The sequence below is a fragment of the Delphinus delphis genome, chromosome 10 (genome assembly GCF_949987515.2).
Source record: "Delphinus delphis chromosome 10, mDelDel1.2, whole genome shotgun sequence".
NCBI lineage: Eukaryota > Metazoa > Chordata > Mammalia > Artiodactyla > Delphinidae > Delphinus > Delphinus delphis.
Window position 1 is genome coordinate 99,538,539 of NC_082692.2, and position 24,848 is coordinate 99,563,386.

General features: G+C 53.8%; 1 protein-coding gene across 1 annotated transcript; it reads left to right on the forward strand.

The window, feature by feature from the left end:
• The first annotated feature begins 6,786 nt into the window (after positions 1-6,786).
• Positions 6,787-13,106, forward strand: RHO (rhodopsin). The gene is made up of 5 exons (XM_060023094.1): positions 6,787-7,147; positions 8,852-9,020; positions 10,280-10,445; positions 10,552-10,791; positions 11,642-13,106. Exons 1-5 carry the CDS (start codon positions 6,787-6,789, stop codon positions 11,750-11,752), a joined length of 1,047 nt encoding a protein of 348 aa, XP_059879077.1. The 3' UTR covers positions 11,753-13,106.
• Positions 13,107-24,848: the final 11,742 nt, after the last annotated feature.

Consider the following 24,848-nt stretch of genomic DNA (forward strand, 5'->3'; position numbering starts at 1 on the left):
TCAACGAGAAGATAAGATATCTGGCTCTAAAGAAGGTGGCAAAGAGGGCTGCCGCTCCCAGGGGCTCTGGAGTCGACTCTCTACTTCCCAGCTGGGGCCAGGCCCCCCTGCTCCCCACCATCCCCTAGCCCCCCAAGGTGACCTGAAGCTTTCCCCTTCCTTCAGCTCCTGGAGCGGGTGGGTTTCGTTTGAAGTTCCAGGAAGGTCCCTTCTCCCGAGCACCGGCAAGTGTCCGATTCGGCAGCTCGAGGGCCGATGAGAAGCTGGGGAGGGGAGCTGACGTTTATTGGGGACCTTTTCTGTGCCCGCCGTGCTTCATAGGCTGGCTCAGTGACGGAGGGGGGTGATTTCCCTTCTGCCGCCATGGGGACTAGTGGAGGTGCTGGGGCCCTGGCTGCGAAGACCCTGTCCTGTCCTGAGGCCTCTCCCTTCGCCCTCCGCTCTACCTGCCCAGGAGGCAGCGAGCAGTCCAGTGCTTTATACAAAGTCCTGACGGCAGGAAGAAGGGAACTGGGCTGCCAGGGAATGTGTGGAAAACCACCCTGGTGATTAGATATTGATACTTTACAGGGCATCTGTGAAGTGGGCAGAGCGGGACAAATGTCCCCATTGGAGGGATGAAGACCCTGAGGCCTGGAGAAGGGAGCAGCTGCAGAGGCCACCCAGTGGTGAGTCCAGAGCTGGACCCTGCCCCACCCTCTCCTCCCTGCCTCCCTCTGCATCTCTCTTAGGGGATGATGGAGGAAAATACAGAAAGGGAGCCAGAGAGTTGTGCCAACAGAACTCCTCCGTTGAGTGTCTAATTACGTACGATCATGCATGCTCTCTCTCTCGCTAAACATTTATTAATGTGTTAGGGTTTCCATTAGCGCATTACTTGAACTGAAAGCATTTGCATATGGCTGGGAGAAAGGAGAGGGAAAAAACAGCCCCCCGCCACCTAACAGGCGTCAATCACAGTGACAGATAAGATGGAGGCTAGAGGCAGGGGAGGGGCCCAGCCTGAGACTCCAGCGTGCATCCTGTCAGCCGAACGACGCAGAGGCGAGGGTGTGCTGTGCCGGGTTCTGCTGCCACAAGGGAGCTGAGTGCCAGAGGCCTGGGTCTGAGCTCCCGTTAAGTCTGGCCCTGACCGAGCGCCAGACATGGTGCCGAGCACTTCCCATGCACCATCTTCTGTAACCCTCTCCGTCTTCAAGGATGTCCATTGTACAGATGCTGAGACTGAGGCTCAGTGACATTCTCTTTTCTTTCATTCATCAAATATTTACTGAGTCGAGACAGAGTCACAGGCAGGCACAGCCTTTGTGCGTGAGCACTGTGTCCTGCTGCTCTCCTGTTCCAACCTGGACAAGGCCTTGGCCAGGTCCAGCCCTCTCTCCAAGGCTGTTTTCCCATCTGTACAAGAGGCCCCTCCAGCTCTGACACTGAGGTTCCAGCCTCAGTCTGTGTCAGATGACCCTGACAGCCCCTCCCATGCCACAGTGAGGCAGGCACCACGGGGGTCTCGAGATGCCTGTCTCACTAAGAGGAGACTGAGGCCCGGGGAGGGGAGCGGCTGCCAGAGGCTGTGCAGCTTGGAAGTGGTTCAGGCTGCGACTTGATCCTGACCTCTTGGCTCCAGGTCCTCAGCACTGTTCCCAGTTCCTGGAAGGAGGAGGTACGGAAGCAGGGATTGGGTGGCCCAGAAAGAGCCCCAGGCCAGACCTTAGGTGGCCCTGGCTCTGGCCCGGCCTCAGCCCACTGGTGTCTGCACCTACCCCCAGCAAGGCTGCCGAAGCCGGGAGCCCCTCATGGCTCTCGAACAGGTGGGCAGGTGCCCCTTCTCCAAGGTTGCTGCCGGTGGCAGATACCAGATGACCTTCCACTTGTGCCAGCCCTGACCTCAGGGTAGGTAGGAGCCCCAGCAGAGAGGCCACCCCTGGGCAGAGCTGTCACCCTGGGCCCAGCACTTGCCCAAGTACACCCTGATACTCCTCCAGCCAGACTCCAGAACATCTCCTAGAATGGAACCCGGCCACGCCCCTCCCCTGCTTGTAACTTTAGTGGCCCCTGCTGGCCGCCAGCTGGCCCCCCGGACTCGTAGGCGCTCCTGCCTCCCCTGCCATCCCATCCCGCGGCCCCAGCACCTCTACGCCAGCCGGCCCTTCCCTCCTTGGACCTGGACCCAGCTGTCCCCCTGCCTAGGCTGGGGAGCTTCGCCACTTCCTGGTCCAAATCTCACTTCTCTGGGCCCCCACAGCACTGGGGCTGGAGCATATTCCCACCTCTCACGGTTATTAGTTTTCCCTTTGTCTGCTGCCTCCTAAGCCTGGGCGCTCCTTGAGGACGGGGACTGTCTAGGATTCATCTCAGTGTCCCCAGCACCCAGCTCAGGCCAAATGTTGCAGTGGGAGGGAAGGAAGAAGGAGGAAGGAAGTGGGGCGGGAGGAGAGGAGGCCGGAAGGAGAGGAGAGTCGGCCTCTCCTTCCCTCTCCCCCCTTGACATTCTCAGCTCAGTCTAAGGCGTCACTCAGCTGTGGTGACGCAGCCTGTGGGGTTAAGCCAGTGAGGGGAGGCAGCGGGGGGGGGGGGGGTGCTGCTGACCAAGCAGCACCTCCACGCAGAGGCTTAGGAGCTATTTGCGCGCTGTCCCCTAAGCCCTAATCCTGCATGGCCAAGTAGGAGCCCTACCCCTGGCGTGCCAGAGGGGCTGGCCCGGGGAAGCAGAGACGACCAACCCCGGCGGCCCCGGCGCCACCCCTCACGGCTCCTCGCAGCTTGTTCTCAGCCTGGCCAAGAGGGGCAGCGGCTCAGAAGGTTGCCCACACCCGGACTTGGCCCTCGTGTGCTCTGAGCCGCTCTCTAAACCTCCTGACGCAGGGGACAAAAGAGCTCAGGCTGGAGGGCTAGCCGCCTGGCCTCCGTTCCGGCTCTGCCGAGGAACATCATTTCCCCCAGTGGTCAGAGGGGACTGAGGCCTCCTCACGGGGCTGGGAGCAGATGTTCCTTCACTGGGCAAATCTTTACTGAGCACCTACTCTGGGCTGCGAGCTCAGGTGTAGCCAAGAACAGGCCGAGCCGGCCCTGCCTTCTAGAGAGAGATGGGCCGTCAATCAGGAGACACATAAGACCGTTGCTAACAGTGATGACTACCGAATAGGAAATGAATGTGTGATGGGTGGGTGCCCAGACGTTTAGAGCTGGCGGGGGCGCTCCATGGCTGTGGATTGAACGAGGTTCAGAAGAGGATAACGCTTTCAGCAATGCTCACTGATCACCTACAGGAAACTGAGGCACAGGGAAGTGGGGAGGGCTGGGCTACACCTGGCGCTGTGGCCGCAGAGCCTCAGTCCAGCGAGGGAGGACCGTGAGACCTGTATCGTCAGGCCTGAAGATCTGTGAGCGCTTTCCCTGGTGGGGAAAGCGGGTCAGGTTTACCATGCAGGTGGGCGGGGATCCCCAGAGTTTTCTAGCCCCAGCAAACTGAGAGGGGAAGCGGGTCTTCCGGGGCTCTCTTGGCGACCGAGAGCCACAGGCTTGAGCCCAGTGCCGCCTCCACCACTGCTGCCCAGGCTTGACCGACTCAGTCAGGCCTTTTCCAGCACCCCAGCGCAGCCCTCTTTTGTCATTGGCAGCGTGGTGTGAGTTATGAAGGGAAGCTCTTCCTGAGAGCCGTCTTTGGGGCAGGAGGGAGATGTGGCCAGGCAGGTTTGTCACATGACCTGGGTGACTCCCTGCCAACTAGGGGCCTTGGTCTCCCCACCTGCAAAATGCGGCAAGGAGGGGGTCAGAGTAGGTGTCTTTTAATGACCTTCCTGCTCGCTCCATGAGCCTGTTCCTCTGAACAAAAAGAGCTTTTTTTTTTTTTTTAGTTTTTTATCATGCGTTACAGAACAGAGCTCCATCACATCAGGGATGGCCTTTAACCCCCCATCTCCTCACCCTGTGAGTGTGGGATTATTAGACTGTCTTACAGAGGGTGAACCTGAGTCTTAGAGAAGGGAAGCACTTCCTGATGTAACCTAGATCCATTGCCTCAGTCCACAAATATTTCTTGAGCACCTATTATGTGCCGGACCTCAGGGAATACTTCAGTGAACCAAACAGAAATCCCAGCTCATTCAGTTTCAGGGAAAATGATTTCCATGCTCCTGCTGTGTGTGGAGCTGGGCTCTGGGGCCCTGTGGTGAGCAGGACAGGCCCCAGCCTACCCCGAGGGACTCAAACGTTACAGCCTAGGAGATGGACAAAAGACACATGAACAGAATAGGAATTAAAAGCTTCCAGATTGTCATAAGCACTAGGAGGTAACAAGCAAGGTCCTGAGGTCGAGGGTCGAGGGATCAGCCCGGCCTGGGCAGGGCTGTGTGGGCTGGTGTTGACCCAGGGTGTCCACTGTCTCTCCTTCTGTCTGGCTACCAAGGGCCGCGTCAGAAACTCTTCCCCTTGACCTCATTAACAACAGGCCTAATCACTGGGCCAAGCGCCTTGCACTTTGAGGGACCACGCCCCACCCACCCGCCACGCCTGCCCCTGGCTCATTCACCAGCACACATTTCATCAGGCTTCTGTGCACGAGTCCTGACCCTGCCCGGGGCCTCAGGGGTCTGGAGCCCCAGGTGGGCTGGAGGGAAGGGGGCACATTTCTAAGCAGACAGGTGTAGGAAACCCAGGTGGGAAGAGAAACTAGCATGAGGGAACTTAAGTGATGGAAGTCTTGAAGACTGGTACACTTCCCTGGCCGGCCTGTATTCCCAGACTCAGGACCTTTGCACGTGCTGTTCTCTCTCGCTGAGCGTCTCTACCCCCACAGAACTCCTTCCACCCTTGAGTTCTCAGAGAGGCCTTCCTGGGCTGCTCTAGACAACCATGCTCTGGGAGTAAGTTGCCATCTGAACTTACCCTGTTGTTACTGGTTTCATTATTTGTTTGTGGGGCCCTCCTTGCTCTCCTGTGTCCAAGAAAAACACTTCCTGCAGATAGGGCCTTGGTCCTTCTTGTCCACTCTGTCCCCCAGAACTGAGCACCTTGTGTGGATCACAGTAGGTGCTGGATAAAAATTTGTGGCTGGGGGCTTCCCTGGTGGCGCAGTGGTTGAGAGTCTGCCTGCCGATGCAGGGGACACGGGTTCGTGCCCCAGTCCAGAAAGATCCCACATGCCGTGGAGCAGCTGGGCCTGTGAGCCATGGACGCTGAGCCTGCGCGTCCGGAGGCTGTGCTTCGCAGCGGGAGAGGCCACAACAGTGAGAGGCCCGCATACCACAAAAAAAAAAAAAAAAAAAATTTGTGGCTGGCCCGTGGTCAATGAGCACCTGAAGGCCAGGCTCCCAGTTCACTCCTGGGGGATGTCCTCACCATCCTGCTATACATGGGGGCCCTCATTTTCCCCCAGAGCTCATCCCGCTGTCCTGGGACCCACCCTCATGGCATTGCCTGTCACCTGGCATCCAAGGCCCATGGTCCCAACCCAGCCTGACCAGACATCCCGGGTCGCATCCTGTGTGCTGCAGTGTCCACCCAGTCCTGTTTCCGGGGTCCACCTCCCCTTCATGCGGGGGTGCCCAGGACCACGCCTGCCTCGCTCATTGAAGGGATCTGGTGCCTGACACGCGTTTGGCACAGCTCACCTCCTGCAGTCAAGGGCCTTCCTTCCGGAGCCCCGAGGGCCTCTGTCCCCTCCCTGCTTCGGTCAACCCCCCCGCCCCCGCTTGGTACCCTCCTCCATCCTCACTCCCTTCAATCCATCTTTGAGGGCTTTTGAGCCACCTTTCTGTTGCCGAGATCTGCCCAAGGCACTGCCCCCTGCCCCTGGATAAAGCCCCTGGCACTAAGCCCCACCAGAGCTGGCCACATCCCACGTGGGCCTCAGGCCTCTGCCCAGCCTTTGTCTTCAGTCTACGCTGTCTTCCCCACTTGGCAACCTGGCACAGTGTCCCCCCTCCCTCAAAATGTTATCTCCCTGGACATCTCCACAGGTAGGCACGCTTCCTCCCTGGGCCAGGAGCTGTTCTTCCCACACGGGAGTCTTCCTCAGCCTGTAAGCTCCTCCTTCCTCAAGCTTCGGCTCCCCAGTGGCCTGCACATAAATGATTGTGGAACGAGTGAGCGAGTGAATTCCAATTCAATGTAACAAATGCTTTTTGAGCTCCTGGGTGATGCCGGGCTTGTGTCTGCCATGGGGAGTGCCCTGCCCTTGCGAAGCTCACAACCTGGCAGATGGGCTACTCTCAGTATGCGGTTACTGCATGAGCCAGGAGGTGACTTAGGTGGGGAAGGAATGGGTGAGGGGCTGAGTGAGGGGATGAGAGAATAACCGGCACCTCTGCCCTCTGGGAGCTCATGGTCCATTTGGGAGGAAGACGAAGTTTGCTTGCACTAAGCCAGAGGGAAGTGGGGGTATGGAGTCAGAGGTCCCAATGTCAGGCCAAGGCCATCAGCTGAGATGACAGAGATTCCTCGGGGACAGGAGAGTTGGGGGCGGGCCTCCTGCCCTTTCCCAGGGTCCCCAGCACCTCCCTTCCCGGACAGAAGCCTTCTACCTGGAGTCACCTTGGCCCCTCTTGGAAGCCAATTAGGCCCCCAGTTGCAGCAGTGAGGATTAATATGATTAATAACGCCCCCAATCTCGCAGGTGCTGATTCAGCCAGGAGCTTAGGGAGGGGAGGTCACTTTATAAGGGCCTGGGGGGGGGGGGCGGGTTTCAGAGCCTGGAGTCATCCAGCCGGAGCCCTGCGTGGCTGAGCTCAGGCCTCAGCAGCATCCTCCGGTTGGAGCTGCCGCAGGGCAGCCACAAGGGCCGCAGCCATGAACGGGACGGAGGGCCTGAACTTCTACGTGCCTTTCTCTAACAAGACAGGCGTGGTGCGCAGCCCCTTCGAGTACCCGCAGTACTACCTGGCTGAGCCGTGGCAGTTCTCCGTGCTGGCCGCCTACATGTTCCTGCTGATCGTGCTCGGCTTCCCCATCAACTTCCTCACGCTCTACGTCACGGTCCAGCACAAGAAGCTGCGCACGCCTCTCAACTACATCCTGCTCAACCTGGCCGTGGCCAACCTCTTCATGGTCTTCGGTGGCTTCACCACCACCCTCTACACCTCTCTGCACGCGTACTTCGTCTTCGGGCCCACGGGATGCAATCTGGAGGGCTTCTTTGCCACCCTGGGCGGTATGAGCTGGGGTGCGGGGGACAGGGGCTACAGGAGCCGGGAGCTTGCGGCGTGAGGGGGCCAGTGTCTGGGGACAGCCTATGCCTTGGGGATGGTGGCTGAGAGGCCATTATCCAAAGCCCTCACTTAATCAACAAACACTTTAGTGATGATGAGCTAGGCTGCCGTTTGTCGAGGGTGGGCACTGAACACTGTTGATCTCACTTGGAGTGGGGTCATTGTCTTGCTTTCCAGCAAGGAAGCAGATGAGAGAAGTCAAGGGCCTTGCTGGGGTCACATCAAGTGTCTGGCGGGGCTGAGTTTCAAGCCCATGTCTCTGAGGCCCTTCAGGACATATTCTGCTTCCCTCGCAGCAGCTGTGCTGGGTCAGACCCACGCCGGGCACTGGGGATAGAGCTGGACAAGACAGATCCCTGTGTTCAGGGCTCCCAGCCTGGGGCGGGAGGAGGGCTCTGAGTCCTCCAGTCACTGACTGCCTGTACTGGGAGATGGGCTCGGTCCTTCTCCAACATCTAGCTGACTCCCTCCCAGCCCACCTCCAGCCTCTCTGCCATGCTTGAATGCTTTCTGCGTTGATGAGTCCATTTACAGGGAGACGTTAGACCTGTGAGGTGATCTGTGTAGCTCTGAACCATAGTTTAAAATACTTTCTTTAACTGAAAAACTGATTCTCTGCAGAGAATAGATCCCATTTAGCAGATGAGAAAACTGCAGTGTGCAGAGGGGAAGAGTGACTCAGGGATATGGCAGGGCAGTGACCAGGACCTAGGTCTCCTGGCTCAGATCGAGGAACGTTCTCTGGGGACACATGGCCTCTCAGGCAAGCAGGAGACACGAGAGGTCATTATTACAAAGCCAGGGTGACAGGGAGAGCCTAGAACCAGCCACAAGGACGCTCTGCCTCCTGTCTTCTCTCTCCCACCTGTGTCCAGGCTGCTGCCTCCGCCCCATTCCTGGGACTCTGGCCATCACTGGGTGTTTGTCACCTTCAGTGACCACAGTCACACAGTCTCAGGCCAGAAGGGTGCCACACACAGGCGGACTCGTCTCTGCTACAACTATGGTCCTGGAATACTCACTAGTGTTCCCTTTCACTCAGAAGTGTCCTAGTTTGGTTGATAATTCCTATGGCCACCCTCCCTCCTGAGTTTCTGGGGTGATATGCAGGGCAGATGTCTGAATCACATCATTATTTCCTCCTCCTTTCTCTGAGCAAAACATTATGCAGTTCCTTGGCTCCTAGGAGAGGGTCCCACATAACTCATGTTGTTACATTTCCCTGGAGGGGAGAGGCCGCTGCCCAGGAGGGAGGGAAGGCTTCCCAACTCCAGGCTTCTGCTGCCTCTGCAATATCTTTTGACAGGAACTCTGCCTGTTGCCCCATGAAGGACACATTTTTCTATAAAAACTTCCTACAGGGCTCCCGGTCCAGCCATGACCCCGTGACCCGATTTCTGTGTCCCTCAAGAACCCAGAGCCCTTGAGCTGAACTAACCTTCCTGGGAGTTACTCTGCGCGGCATATAGGCCCCTCTGCCCCGCACCCGCTCTTCAGTGTCCAGGCCCTCCGCAACCTAAGGCCTTGCTCCAGGCCCGCCCCCAGGTGCTTTCCTGACTGCCCTCACCCCATCCCTCAGGGGAGCTCCCCCTCCTTAGACAGGTCCAGCCACGTGGTGTGTTGACTGACAGCTGGCTACCTTGCAGGTGAAATTGCCCTGTGGTCCTTGGTGGTCCTGGCCATCGAGAGGTACGTGGTGGTGTGTAAGCCCATGAGCAACTTCCGCTTCGGGGAGAACCATGCCATCATGGGCCTCGCCCTCACCTGGATCATGGCAATGGCCTGTGCCGCGCCCCCCCTCGTCGGCTGGTCCAGGTAACATCACCGAGTGGAAGGGAAGGAAGGGTCTCCAGGGCTCTTTGTAGGGTCCTCCAGCCAGGGGGGCTGTCTGGTTCCAGGTCCCGAGCTGGCAGCTGTCATGGGGTTGAGGTTTAGGGCAGGGAAGAGAGGGTCAGCCCCTGACACTGCTATGGGGCTGGTCCCCATGTCAAGGGGACTCCAAGACGCCCCAACCCTTCACCTTGGCTGTGCCCCTAATCCGCAACTAAGCCAGGGCCAGATTCCAATCCTCTTTGGTCCAGCGCCCTGTTGAGCAGTTCCTCTGACCTTAGGCCTCAGCACCTGGGGAGGCAGAGCCTTCCTCGTGCAGGTGTGACATTGTAGCCTCTGGGAAGCAGTCCTGTCCAGACTCTAGGCTGTTATCTCCAAATGGGCTGAGATGAGCTGGGGTTGCGGTGGACAGTGGTTCCGGACATTGGACTAGTGACTCTGTAGGCGGCCTCGTGTCCCTCTGCTTCCGGGAAACTCCCATCTCTCTCCACTTTCCTCCTCTCTCAGTCTTCCTGGGGCCAGTGTTCTTTGCCCCGTGCTGAATTTGAGCAATTCAGCAAGGGACAAACAACTCTGGTCCCCTTCCCTGTCTTCTCCAGTCTGGCCCGGTTACATCCTGGTAGGCACAGCTAACAGACACTGGGTTTTCCGAGGTTGGTCCAGTGTCACCATCGTCTGAAATCACCCAAACATCTTAACCAGATGCCCCGGGGCCTCTTGTTTCCAGAAAGTGCAAAGATCCCTTAGTTACCCTGTGTGCCCCTCTTTGGCCTAGAAAGACCTGGGCGCCTCAAATACAGAGCTTGGCAGGGCTTTTCCCTTCTCCCCACCAACCTGTGCCCTGTGTGGCCCAAGGCCTGGCCTCCGGCTGCTGGGGAGTGGCAGGCTGGGAGGGGCGGGGCAGAGCGGCGCGGTGGTGGGCACAGGGTTGGGGGCGTGCCTCTGGAATGAGAGACTTGGAGAGACTGTGGTCCCGGGATAACACGGCGCTGAACGAACAGTGAAACAACACTGTTTCCACAGGTACATTTGAATCGCTTACCTCAGTCAATGTGATCCTCAGTCACACAACCAAGGAGAGGTTTATTATCCCCATTTTACAGAGAGGGAAAGTGAGGCCCAGAGTGAGACCAGCCCTACAGTAGGCGGTGGCAGGGGACTCTGGTCAGCTGGGCCTGTTCCCAAGTCCCTCACATGTGGGTCTCCCTTTGCCCCTCCCGCCCCATCTCCCCACCGGTCCTCAGGTACATCCCAGAGGGAATGCAGTGCTCGTGCGGGATTGACTACTACACGCTCTCGCCAGAGGTCAACAATGAGTCCTTCGTCATCTACATGTTCGTGGTCCACTTCACCATCCCCCTGGTCATCATATTCTTCTGCTACGGGCAGCTGGTCTTCACAGTCAAGGAGGTATGGTCCTATGCTGGGCGCTGGGGACACGCACATTGACTGGGCTGAGCCCAGCCCCCGTCCCAGAGGAGCCTCAGTCTGAACACCAGGCCCTGTTTCCCCGCAGGCAGCTGCCCAACAGCAGGAGTCGGCCACCACGCAGAAGGCCGAGAAGGAGGTCACTCGCATGGTCATCATCATGGTCGTTGCTTTCCTGATCTGCTGGGTGCCCTATGCCAGCGTGGCGTTCTACATTTTCACCCACCAGGGCTCCGACTTTGGCCCCATCTTCATGACCATCCCGTCATTCTTTGCCAAGAGTTCCTCCATCTACAACCCCGTCATCTACATCATGATGAACAAGCAGGTGCCTGCTGGTGAGGCGGGAGGGTCCAGGTCCCCCAAGGCCACAAGAGGACGAGCCACATTCTTGACTGGACCCTCGGTCTTTCCACCTGCAAAATGGTCAGGGAGTTGGTCTTCCCCGGGGTGTCAGAGTCATCTGGGAGAAATTCAGACTCCTGGGCCAACCCCCAGACCTTCTGATTAGAGGCTCAGGGTGGGCCCAGGAACCTGCATTTCTAGCAAGCCCTCCAGGTGGCTCTGATGCTGGCTCAAGAATGAGAAGCACCCATCCAGATGGTTTCGGAGGCCTGCTTTAAAGGTCAAACGGTCAAAGTCCCAAGCCTGGGAATAGGTGACAGTTTCCGCACAGCTGGACAGGGAGCTAAAAAGTCTTGTTCCAAGGAATGAAAGGATAAAGCGGTCCTTTAACACAGACCAGTGGTTCCTCTGCGGATCCCTTGATCCAGTGGGGAAAACATGGAGTCAGACATATTGGGTTCAAATCCCAGCTCTGCTAGTTTCTAGCTGTGTGACCTTGGGCAAGTCACTTCCCTTCTTTGGGCATCAGTTTCTTCATCCATAGGAAGGGTGAACTCCTAAACTCTTGGGTTAAATGAGATAATTTACAGATAGCCCTTGGCACACAGAAGGCATCATGGATTACCAGTGACAAAGCCCCCTGAGGTTTGGTCCTGGCATTTCCGGGTGGGGTCGTGAAGGCTTAGTAAGTTCCTACAGGGAGCCATTTGAGAGGGGAGTGGAGGCTGGGAAGGCCAGAAGCGGGACGGGGGTGGAGGCAAATCTCACCGACCATGCCGGTTGCCACCCACATTTTGGGGGACCCTGACACTGACTCATGCCCTTTCTTCCAGTTCCGGAACTGCATGCTCACCACCCTGTGCTGTGGCAGGAACCCACTGGGTGACGATGAGGCCTCCACCACTGCCTCCAAGACAGAGACCAGCCAGGTGGCGCCTGCCTAAGGACTCTGTGGCCAACTGTAGGAGTCTCCCAGCCCCCGCCCCCCACCCCAGCCACCCCATCAGGAGCCGTGCCTGTCGGAACCAGGTCACACAGGCTCCCTGAGTTTAAACAAACAAACAAAAAGAGAATTAATGAGAGAAAAATGAGGCTCCTCACTTGGCAGGGACGGCCCAGTCTGGAGTCCTGATTTCCCAGGGGCCGGTGGGATCTGTACCCCCCTTTCCCCCCAAACTCATCTCTCAGGCACACGAGAACTCTTGCTCTGGAAAAGTGTCCCAGCTTAGGGATAAGTGTGTAGCACAGAGTGGGGCACATAGTAGGTGCTTAATAAATGCTAGATGGTTGAAGGAAGGAATGAATGGAGACATGAATGGAGAGATGAATGGGCAGGGAGAGCATATCTATCCTCTCAAAACCATGTTAGCAGCAGCAGCTCACCCTTGTCTGATGCCCTTGAGCAGTTGTTTTCCTCCTTGGGCCTCACTTTCTTGCCCCATAAAGTGGAAATTCCAAATCCCCCACACAGCTGCTGTGAAGATCAAATGAGATTGTGTGTGTGCGTGTGCGTGTGTGTATGTGTGTGTGAGCACTTTGTAAATGGTAAGGAGCTGTACAGGCTGTAGTTAACATTATAAATAATATCAATGTATATAATTAATTCATTGCTGTGATCATCTCCTCTTGATAGTGACCATTTTGAGATTGGGCAAGGCCCTGAGCAACCAGCCTCAGCAGGTTTATAAAAATGAGCCAGACGTCAAGGCCAGACCAGGGCTGGGTGTCGGGCCACGGGAGGGACAGTCAAGGAAGTGCAGAACGCAGTCATCAGGACTGAAAAAACATGGGGGGTTCAGAGTGTGGGACCGAGGCCTGGGGAATCTCACCTCCAGCGTGGAGCCCCAAGACTAGGGCCACCCCTTTTCTGTGTGGCCCATGGAGAGACAGGCCTTTCTCTCAGCTTCCGGAAACCACTTGTTCTCCACCCCAGCACTCAGGCTGCAGCGTCTCTGGGCCAGTATGGAGCTTCTAGAAGCCATGCTTACCTGCCCACATTTAATGGGGAGCTGGGTCCCCAATGTCACCCTTGTCTCACAGAGCTTAGAAACAAAGAATGGGAAATCTGGCTGGGCCCACCTTCCCTGGGGATGTCCACAGGTCTCAGATTTCGGCTCCCTTGCTGGCCGAGCCTTCCGCAGCTCCAGTCCATTCTGCACTGCGGAGAGTCCTTGCTGTGAAACTGGCTGGGACGCTGGGGCATCGAAACTGAGCTGCTTCAGCAACTGCCCCTGCTCCTCCACGTAACCAAAGCTGGAAGCTCTACCTCTCCCCAGCTCTGCCTGGAGACGAAGGCAAATTGGGGTATTAAAAGCTCAGCTCCTATACCTGGTGTTGATGGTGGTGGTTTGTGTCACTCTCAAGCTCTTTATCTGCAGGATGGATTGGAACAGGGCGGCGTCCACCTGACCCTTGACCCTGGGTTGCCTGGTTTGGGCAACGTCAGAGCCCCCTGGGAGTACGAGGTGGGGGGAGCAGGCCCGGGAATGAGAAAAGCCCCCAACTTTGGAGTCACAGAGATCCAGGTGACCCGTGAAGCCGCAAGCAAGTTTTGTCACCTCTCTGAGCCTCCTTATGTGCAAAAAGGAATCTCAAAGCTGACCTTGATGGGATCTGCTGAGCTTTCAGTATGCAGCCAACCTGCTTCCTGGACACAGCAGACAGTGGGAGACTTTTGGCATTACCGGAGCCTTGGCTCAGAGCTGGCCCTACCAGGGACCTCATCTCCAAGGGGAATGGGATGGAGATGTAGCTCCCAAATTACCCTCATCCTCCAAGGTAGGAAAGGGCGGCAGGAGCCTGAGAAGGAAGATCTCCAGTGCCATGGAGGGACTGGAGCGGGTAATGGCTGGGGTCTCTATTGTTGCCCCTCTTAACTCTGTCTCCCTAGGTGATGTCGGTCAGGATTACTTTGGCTGCAAGTGACAGGAAATCCCACTCAATAGCACTGAAGCAAAAGGGAAAAATTATTGGCTCCCAGAAATGAAACTCTCAGGGCATCAGGCACAGCTGGATGCAGTGCTCGGATGATGTTAATCTGGCTTGTACGTCTCCGCTCTGGCTGCACTTTCCTCTGTGCTGGCTTCATGCAAGGCTGACTGTTCTCAAGAGGTGGCATAAAGGCCACCAGCAGTTCCAGGCTCTGCAAGGCCTACAGAACGTGGTCTTCCCTTTCTCATCTGTTCCAGCACAGTTCCCAGGTAGGGCTCTCGTCGGCCAGGCCTGGGTCACCTGATAGCCCCTAAGCCTATGATCAGGCTGGGATGGGGATTCATCCTCTGACTGGCCAGGCCTGGGTTACCTGCTTGCCTCTGCAGCCAAAGGTAGAGTTAACCCCACAGAAACCAAATGGTCTGAGGGTGGGGACAGGAAGGAGCCCAAAGAAAACCTCAGGGGCTTGTTTCTAGAGGAGGAGGGCCAGAGACAGCGTGGCCAGAACCAACAGCGGGCCAGAGGGGAGGGACTCTATGTCGGTGACGCCCAGCTAGTCCAGCCTCCCCCCACAGCGGGGATTCAGTCTCACATCCAGAGAAAAAATTTACTCTAAAACCAGAACATTCGCTGGCTTTTCCTGATAGAGAGAAAAGCCTCCTTACTTCCTTAATTTATAATTGATTTGACAGCCACTGATGGAGAACCCGCCATAAATAAAGGCAAAGAGCTGCTGACTGAGGCTGGAGAGAGGGTGTCACCCAGCTCATGTCCAGGCTTCAGGAAGCCAACAGGTTTATGGAGTGCCTGTTGTGTACAATCGTATCATCACTCAACCCAGTCTAAGGAAGCTGACCCTAGGCCAGGACGTGCTGGGGACTCAGAGATGGATTGGAGGGAGCAAGTCTCTGGGCTGTGACCTGGCCAGCGTCGGGGCCACAGAACTCTCTCACCCCTGATTTTGCCTCTGGGAGGAGAGCGCATGAAGCCTGCCCCTTGCCCTCTAGTAGAGACATGTGTTCCACATACCCCAAAGTGCCCCTGGGAGACAGTGGGTGCCCTTCCCAGCTGTGTGACCTCAGGCCAAATCCTTGAACCTCACTAGGGCTCAGGCCCTTCAGCTTTAAAGGGGAGAATCAATCATCCCAGTTGGTAGAATTGTCTAAAGGGACTGAGATTATTGATACAAGAGATGAGGTGCATAATAGGCATTCAATAAATGTGAGTTCCCGTCCCAGAGACATGAACCAAGTTCAAAGGAGCAGCTCCTGTTATAGTGAGAGATAGATGTGTAGAGAGATTAAAATACTGGAGGTGTCTCAGGAAAGGGGGAAGCAAGTGCTAACTGCCCTCAGTATTCATTCCCTTTCTTTCTTTTAGTATTATCAGCCCAAGTTCTAGCTAGGCACCTTGCCACCCAGCACAAGACTGCATCTCCCAGCTTCCCCTGCATCTGCAATGGCATGTAGGTGACATTAAGGTCTAGCCAAAGGACTATAATCAGAAGTGATATGTGCAGTCTCTGGGTTGTGCATTTCAGAGAATGGAGGTGTCCACCATGTCCTCTCTTCTTTCCTTCCTGGTGGCTAGAATGTGGTCATGATGACCAGCACTGCAACAGCTTCTTGGATCATGAGGTAGAATCTGTGGGCAGATAATGGCAGAGCATCAAGAAGGAAGGAGCCTGGGTCTCCCATGCTGCCTCACCAGCCCTGCACAACCGAGGCTTGAGGGGTTTCATGAGAGAACAGTCTCCTGGTTTCATGTTGAAGCCACTGTTATTTTGGAGTCAGGGATGGTTTCTTAACTAAAGCAGAGAGCTTCCAGGTTGTAGCCCAGGGTCTGGACTTAGGGAGACCTGATGCAGGTCCTCTCTGAACTTTAGCTTTTTCACGTATAAATATAACAGTGAATATAAAATATGTGGACATTGAACATGGCAGCTCTTTCTACCCTGCCGTCTATGCATTTATTGACCTAAAGTCACAGATGTCCTCATGCTACAGGGGTTAGAGTTAACACAAAACAGGCACTGCTTCAAAGAGTTTAGAACTGAAACCTGCAGAACTGTAAGTTCACACATAGGAGGACCTCATTCAACGTTACAAGATGGCAAAAAAAGTTTTTGGCAAAACTTACATTTCGTACAGGCCTCAGTAAACGCGTCTCATGAGTTCACCAAGGAACCTGTCCTCTCTCCAGAAGCCTGATCCCCACAATTACCATTTCCCTGTGAAAAGGCAATCCTCTAGAAGAATTTTTAGATCACGTAGCACATTTTAGAACTTCTTCCCTCCAAATGCAAAACTCTGTCCTGGCACAGCCCTGGAGCAGGGTTTCAGATGAAGCTCGTGGGAATGTTTGTATCACTGAGTCTTTCTCTACTTCTCAGTTCTTGGAAATGTGATCAAAATTGCTGCCCCCATTGGCACCAGCTTCCATGCGCCTCTTTGCCTCATTTCATCTCCTGCTCTAGATGGTTCTCGCAGATGGTTTTCAGGCCTCCCTCCACTCAGCCAAGCTGGGTTCTGGCACTGGGGCTTCCACAGCAATGGGTGCTGAGAACCTACTGCGTGCCAGGTGCTGTGCTGGGCACCAAGGAACACCACCAGGAACAAGATAGACACAGCCCTGCCCACCCCCACTCCCTCTCAGAACTCAAGGAGACAGGTAAGGCAGTGTTTTAACTTGGGGTGCTAGAGGCTCCCACAGAGCAAGTTGAGGGGCTGCTGGCAGCACAAGCAGGGGCCCCAAACATCCTAGGGTGTCAGGGAGGGCTTTTCTGAGGAAGTGATGTCTACACTGAGGCCAAAAGGATGAGTGAGAAATGGTCCAGAGAAGGTAGGTGGAGATAAAGGAGGGCCTTCTAGGAAGAGTGTATCAGCTAGCTTATGCTGTGTGACAAACAACCCCCAAATCTCATGCTTCAAACAACACACCATGTATTGTTGCTCGTGACTCTGCGGGTCAGCCAGGTGATCTGGACCAAGCTTGGCTGATCTCTGCTGGGTTCATTCAAGCATCTGTGGTCAGCTGGAGGGCTGGCTAGTTGGCTGTGGGCTGGGTGACAGGGGAGACTGGGCCATGGGATGCTCAGCATCCAGAAGCCTTGTTCACATGGGACTGGGACTGGACATCATGTCCACCATGCAGGGTTGGTCAAAGCAAGTCATAAGGCGAGCTCAGATTCAAGGCATGTAGGAGGAGCTGCAAACTTATACTGCAAATGGGCATGGATATGGACAGGGGTGAAAAACTGGGGCCATTGTGACATCAATCTAACAGATACACACACAGAGGAAACACAAAGGGGAAAACCCAGCTCTCAACACCTAACCAGTTCCAAGAGCCTCATTGTGGTTGGACTGTGGGTTTCCAGGGGGAAGGAGGCTCCATAAGACAGAGGTCAAGCTTTCACCCGTGGCAGTGGGGAGCCACGAAGGGTGCTAGGCAGGGCAGTGATACCCAGTTTCACTTTAGAACACGGTGCCTCCCTCAATCCAGACCTCTGGTGATGGAGAGTCCCCTGGAAAAATCCCAACAATAGGACTACAGAGAGAAAACTGCAAGTCTGTTCTAAACCTGTCCCCTTCAAATCCTACACCCTCCTCAGAGGTAACCACTGCTATTACCTTAGAATGAACCCTTTCAGACCTTCTTCTGTGGCTTCACTTACACACACACACACACACACACACACACACACGCACACACACACACGAGTTCTGTCTTCTCAGAAGTGGGGACATATTCCACAGATACTTTCTGTTTTATTTCATTTTCACTGCTGTGTACTATTCCACCGTGTGAACAGATCACAGTTTATTTGTCCAATCTCCCCTTGGCGGGCATTTAGGTTGTTTTGAATTTTTGCTAAGATTGCAGTGTATCAGTGTAAGAGTTCCTCTCAGATTTATACCCAGAATGACATGGATGGGATGTGGCACGAATCCATCTTAGTTGTATTAGACGTTACTCAATTCTTTCTATGTGGCCACCAACTTACCTTCCCGACAGCTGTGCCTTTCTTCACATCCTAGACACGCGGTATTGATGGGCATTTAAATATTTGTCATTCTACTGGGTGTGAAATACCACCTCATCCTTGTTTTAATCCATCTCGTCATTTTAAATGGCTGCAGAGTATTCTGCAGTAAGGGTGTAATTCAGCCAGAGCCTGAGTGATTCATTTGGAACTTCTTTTTTTTTCCTTTTCCAAATAATGCAGCAATTATTTCTTTTCCGACTAATGCACTCCTAGGAGAGAGAAGTGGAGTGCTGGGCTCAAGGGAATACCTTTTCCAAGTAGGCTGCACCCAATTTATGCCCCTGGAAAAGGCAATGAGGGCCTGGTTCCCTGCATCCTTGCCAACGCTTTGTCTTCAATTTTTGTCAATGTGATGAGAAAATAGTATCTCATCATTGTTTCAATTTAAAATTTCCTGAGTGTCAAAGAAGTCGAAGATATTTTCCTGTGCTTATCAGCCTTTCTGATGAATCAATATTCTTTGTTTATTTTCCCAGAGGACATTGTCCTTTTTTATGGAGACTTTTGGGAAGTAATTTAAAAATTGCTCATTCATCCCTTAAAAATTCTTTCTTATAAAACAAAAGGAGGCCACAGGTTGACCTGGGGTGTCTGTTCCAGGTAAACCCACTGGTCGGCCCCCAACTGCTGCTTCCTGAGGGACCAAGGCCAGCAGTGGCCTGGGAACAGGAGTGGACCCTGGGGCAGTGGAATTGGAGGGCCTCAGCAGCTACCTCCACAGCCCAGGTGTGCCCAGTTCCCCATCAGCATTCCAGGTTCTGCTGAGCAGAGGGCGCAGGAGGGATCAGGCATCTCAGCCCCCATCATGTTGCCATGGGGGCTGAGACCCAGAGAAGTCAAGCCGATACACCCAAGTTCACATAGGAGCAGGTGGCCCGGCTGAGGCATCAGCACGCAAGGCAGGGCTGCAGTGCCCCCCTCTCAGCTTTCCTGCCCAATCAGCGGCTCAGAGCCTCCAGCCCAATCAGGGGCTAATTGGAGTGGTGGGGCCGGGCCTGCTGGTATGTAAGGCGAGCAGGCTGGCCTGGGGGCCTCACGCCTGGGTAGGGGGCCATCTGCATCTGCCTGTGAAATGGCTCCTGGGAGCCTCGCCTCCAGTGACACCTCCTCAACCTCCACACTGGGGTCGTCCAGGTCATCTGGGTCTGAAAAGCCAGGTAAGCAAAGGGAGCGGCTCCTCCCTCATCCGCGCGAGCCCGTTCCCTGGGTGTCCTGAACCCTTCTTCCCCGACCCTGCTCCTCCTCTCTCAGTCTGGCCCCTGAACCCACCCCAGGGGCAGAAGAGCTGATGCCAGTGGTAGCGGGGGCCAGGGAAGAGAGCAGAGGGGGGCCTCCCCAGCTGGAGCCCATTTGCTGTGGGCGAGGGCTGGCAGCCCAGCTGCAGCTGCAGGGCAGCTAGTTGAAGGGGTCAGAGCAACAACGAAGCAAGCGTTCGACGCTTGACTGGGCTTTGGATTTAGGGCTGCGTCCCAATTTTCAATCAACGGACAACGCCTCAAGGATTCTCTGGATATGGGGTCCACTGAGGCAAAGAGACCCATTTCATTCCTTCCAGGTGCTCCCAGTCTGGTAGGCGAGCTTGCCTCATTATAGATGCCATTTGATAATGTGGCGTGTGCTTTAGTGGTGGGGACCCAGAGGGCTGTAGGAGCCCAGAGGAGTCGCCTAACCCCCTCTGGGAGGTCAAGGAAGGCTTCCTAGAGGAGGTGACTCTGAAGGAGGGATAAGCCTCACTCAGGGGAAGGAGGGCTGAGGCAGGGGAAGTGTTCTGAGTACTTGCAAAGACTCCTCTGGAGGAAGTGAGGGGTCCCATCTGCCTGGGAAGCACAGGGAGAGTTGCTCAGTTTGGCTGGGGTCCAAATCTCGGTGATGTTTAGGCCTTGAAGGATGAATGAAAGCTGCTTGGGTGGCCACGGCCGCCCAGGCCTAGGGAACAGCATGGCACAGGTTGTGGCCTGGAGGGGAGAGTGCTGGTGGAGTGCTTGGGAGCTGCGCCGTCTTCCAGCTGGCTGGAGCAGAGTTGGGGGAAACGCGGTGATGGGGGCAGGGGCTGATCAGACTGGGCCTCCAAGGCCAGGTCAGGTGTGTTAGCCCTTGTACTGAAGGTAATGGAGGAGAGGGTCGGAAAGGGGGAGGAGACTGTGCCCTGGGGATGGAGGCAGAGAAGCCTATGGGGAGCAGGAGAGGTTCCAGGATGTTCCCCGGGCACTTGTTTGGGTGTCTGGGTAGGTGTGGGGGTGGGCACATTTGTGGGGGAGAGAAGATGGGGGACAGGTTTTCGGGGACCTGTGAGCTCTGTTCTGGACATCCTGGTATACAGCAGGCATCGGATAACTGGAATGAGAAGCTGAACACAGGTGGAGGGTGGGGGTGGGGGGGAGGAAGGAGAGTTGGGGGTGGCTCCCTGGGACAGGGCATGGTTTGGGGGAGACAGGGCAAGGGTTAGAGCTGTCACCCCAGGCTAGGCCCCTCCAGAAACCCTCTAACACTGCAGCTGGGAGGGCTCAGACTGCCTTAGGGCCCCTCCCCACCGTGGGAGATGGGGGATGGGGAGAGTGAGACTCTCCTGAGGTCCCGGCTGACCTCAGGTTCTACCAATTAGCAAAACGAATATTCTCAGTCACTGGGCTCCTCCTGGCCAGGAAACAAAAGAGGTTGAATTTGATGAAGTCTCTTTACAAGTTTTGCTGAGATCTAGAGTTTTGGGATGGTGGTTTTTTTCTACTTTAAAATGCGGTTTTTTAAAAAAATATGTTTTAGCCATGTGATTCCTTTTTTGAGTCTTCAGTTTTTGCAGATTGGTCAGAAATCAACATTTCTAATCACCATGTTTAAATCAGCTTTCATATTTAAACCACTTTTATGTGCTTTATGGTGACTGACAACTGTCTCTCTCCTCACCCCTGGATCCTACTCTCTTTTGCAACTTAAAAGAAAAAAAAACAGCTTATTGAGATACCTCAGTAATTCACATAGCATACGATCCACCCGTTTAAAGTGTACAATGGCTTTTAGTATATTCACAGTTGTGTACCCATCTCCACAGTCAATTTTAGAATATTTTCATCCCTTCTAAATGAAAACCTGTACCCATTAGTTGCCACTCCCCATCCCTGCCCACCTCCCAGCCCCTGGCAACCACTAATCTACCTTCTGGCTCTGATTTGCCCATTCTGGACATTTCATATAAACTAACTCATACAATATATGACTTTTTGTGACTGGCTGCTTTCACTCTGCATAATGTTTTCTAGGAAGTACTTCATTCCTCCTGTTGCCTGGATGACATTGCATTTTATGGCTATACCACGGTTTGTTTATGCATTCATTAGTTTATGGACTTTTGGGTTGTTTCTACTTTTTGGCTGTTACAAATAATGCTGCTATGAACATTTGTGTACACGTTTAGGTGTGGACCTGTATTTTCTTTTCTCTTGAGTATATACCTAGGAGTGAAATTCTTTTGTTACTTTTTATGATGAAAACTTTCAAGCGGACAGAAAAGTAGACTGAATGGTACAGTGACTCCCAGCTTCCCCACCCACACATATGTTACCAACCAGCAGTTCTTGGCCTCCTTAATCAATAGAAATTGATCAGAGGCCAGATAAGAAATTCAGGCAAGGCTTTACTGGGGCCCCTGCTGCAGCAGCAGGGATTGAGAACAAGTAACAGTTTCCCTTGCTAGCTTGCTCACTCAGGTGGGAGGCAAACTTTTTCCTTCTATGGGGTGAGAGTAGGAGTGTGTCCAGGGATCAGGCCAGAGGGGTGGCCTAGGAGGCTTGCCCACCTCTGTGGTGGTGTTGTGTGCAGGGGGCGTGCCCAGTACCCTGCTTTGGCTCCTGGCTCTTCAGAAGAAGCACTTGGGCACCTTGGTCTTTTTGTATCTTGTCTATAATTTGCCCCAACTGGGCATGCACGCAGTTATTTTTAGTCCCTTATAGTTTCTTTTTTTTTTTAACATCTTTATTGGAGTATAATTGCTTTACAATGGTGTGTTAGTTTCTGCTTTATAACAAAGTGAATCAGTTATACACATACATAAGTCCCTCAGAGTTTCTTTGTATGTCATTGATCGAGGAGACATTTGTCCAGGGGCAAGCACTGCAGCAAAGTGTCCCAGGTCCCAGCCTGTCTCATTCCCCTCTGAGGGATTCTACACCCCTTATTCTTAAAGGGTAAGGGGCCAAAGGTCTCTCCTTTTGAAACTTCCTGCTAGACGGGGGCCGCAGACCCTAGCCTACCCTAGTGGTGTAGAAGTCCCTCACTGACTATTCCAAGGACCTGTATGGACCTGGGCCACTCTCCACTGGAATGGGTTGAATTCCTTGAGACATCATGAGTCTTTACTTGAAACTGTTGGAGGCTGGAAGACACAAACTTAACCAGAAGGTTGAACAAACAAGGGCCCTAAAGGAGAAGAACAACAATAGCCATTAAAGGGCCTAGAAAGGGAAGGCACCAGGTTAACTTTGGGAGGGCTTCCTTAACTGTTGACCAGACAGCGGAGGCGATGTCGCCCCTGCCAAAATTGTGAAGCTGCTCTGCCTGGGCATATATTTCCCTAATATTAAATTCTACCTGTCCTGTTGCATTGGTCCAGGTGCAGCAGGATGTATTAATTATCGCACAAACTCTACTTCGTTCTGCCAGAAGGTAATCAAGAGCTAGACGATTGTCAAGAACTACATTAGCCAAAGAAACAAGAGATCTTCAGTCCCGTTAAGGCTTGTCTTGTCTGTTCCATCATATAACCAAGCTGTCTAGTGAGATTTCTCAGTGTTGTTTCATGATAGGTAAAGCCTCCCCACGGAGCTGCCAGCCCTATGGCCAGCCCTGCCCCTGTTAAGATCATTTCTAGTGCTCTCTGGGTTCGCGGATGAGCTGGAGTGGTCCTGTTACCAATAAAACCCCCTCTTATCCCTATAGTCCCTAGAGTGCACTCTCCTATGAAGTGAACATTATCAATGCATTTATATGCTATAGCTTGGTTGGAAAAGGACAGGGGCCTGGCCATAATTCCATAACATCTGATGGTTTGGGTGTCCGCAGAGGAAAAACAAACACTTCTGGGGTGCAGAACTGAATGTCTGTCTCACGGTTGTTAAGAGAGGACAGTCCTTGAAGGACATAACTCTTGTTAGTACTTAAAAAATTAGGGGATAGGGCTTCCCTGGTGGCGCAGTGGTTAAGAATCCACCTGCCAGCACAGGGGACACGGGTTTGAGCCCTGGTCCTGGAGGATCCCACGTGCCACAGAGCAACTAAGCCTGTGCCAAAACTATGGAGCCCGTAAGCCACAACTACTGAGCCCACATGCTGCTACTGAAGCCCGTGCGCCTAGAGCCCGTGCTCCGCAACAAGAGAAGCCACTGCAATGAGAAGCCCGCGCACCACAACGAAGAGTAGCCCCTGCTCGCTGCAACCAGAGAAAGCCTGCGTGCAGCAACGAGGACTCAATGCAGCCAAAAATAAATTAATTAATTAATTTTTAAAAAATTAGCAGACAGCAGACCCTCATGTTGATAATTCAGCACATAAAGCTCTACAACATTTTAAACAAGATGCTCGTGTATGCTCCTGCTGAGCACAATAGCAAGAATGGAAAATTGGAGCCCAGTCTACCACATCATTTTACTCATCTGTTGATGGTGCCTGTCTTTGAATAGGTATCTCACATTTTCCACTGGCTCACAGGTGTATTGTTCTGTTGGAACCTGCCAGGTTTCTGGAGGTAAAAGCTTTAGTCTGGACAAATGTACCCAACTAGATATCCCTTGCAGTTTGACAGCAGTAGGGGTGGTTAAAATTACTTTATAGGGGCTCTTCCATTTTAGCAATCGTTGGTCTTTGGGGGACCCCTCTTTCCAGTTCTAAGAAGAACCTGGTCCCCGGGGTTTATTTGTGAAGGCCCTGCTCCTTCCTCTGTAGTGTTAGTGGGGGCTGGCAGTACCTTGTGGGCACAGTCCTGGATTGCCTCCTGAACTTGTCCTAGATTAATAATATATCTCAGGGCCTGGTTCACTTCCTCATCCAGTAGAATGTCAGTAGTAAGAAGAGGCTTCCCATAGGTCATTTCAGATGGGCTAAGCCTCAGACCACTCCTGGGGCTACATGGACCCTGAGGGGTGCAGTAGGAAGCGAGTTGGTCCAGGGTACATGAGTCTCTTGGCAGAGTTTTGCTAAGGTTTTCTTCAAAGGATGGTTCATTTTCTCTACCTTCCCTGAAGACTAGGGGTGCCAAGAGGTGTGTAGTTTGTAGTCTATCCCTAGGGCCATTGTGAGCCCCTGTGTGATTCTGGCTATAAAACAAGGCCCGTTATCACTGTGGAGGAACTTTGGAAGTCCAAACCGAGGAACTGCTTCTTTTAAAAGGGACCTACAGGCTTCCATAGCCTTTTCAGATTGGATGGGGAAGGCTTCAGCCCATCCTGTGAAAGTATTGACAAACACCATAAGATATTTATATCCTGACCGCGGGGGCATTTGGGTGAAACCTAACTGTCAGTCTTCCCCCTGATATGTCCCTCGGCATTGAATTGGCCTGAGTAATGAAGGGGGGATTGGATGGGCCTGTGGGTTATTATGGGCACATAAATCACAGACAAGTGTTGCTTGTTTTACTGTTCTTTCAAGCCCCTTCCCTGAAAAAGCCTTTTGCATCAAGTCCCGCAGTGATCCCTCCCATAGTGGGTGGCACCGTGTAAGCTCTTAGTGAGTTTCCATTTTTGGGCCTCAGGAATTAGAACCGTATCCTCCTTTCTATACCGGCCTGTGCTTCTCTTCTCATAGCCCCGTTTCTCAGCATTTTCCTGTTCCTGTGGGGAATACTGGAGAAGGCTAGGGAGTTCAGGGGGGCCAATCACTGGGGCCATAATTTGCTCAGGCTCTTGCAATTGAGCTGCCTGTTTTGCAGTTTGATCATCTTTGCTGTTCTTTTGACTCGCAAGGGATCCACCCCTCTGATGGCCCCTGCAGCGGATTACTGTTACCTGGGTCAGGAGCTGCACTGCTTCTAAAAGAGCCAGAATCAAATCTTTATATTTTATGGGGGAATTTGT

Coding starts and splice junctions, on each gene's coding strand:
- RHO (XM_060023094.1), top strand. CDS start 6,787: ATGAACGGGACGGAGGGCCTGAACTTCTACGTGCCTTTCTCTAACAAG. Junction 9,021..10,279: donor CCCCTCGTCGGCTGGTCCAG/GTAACATCACCG, acceptor ACCGGTCCTCAG/GTACATCCCAGAGGGAATGC. Junction 10,446..10,551: donor TGGTCTTCACAGTCAAGGAG/GTATGGTCCTAT, acceptor GTTTCCCCGCAG/GCAGCTGCCCAACAGCAGGA.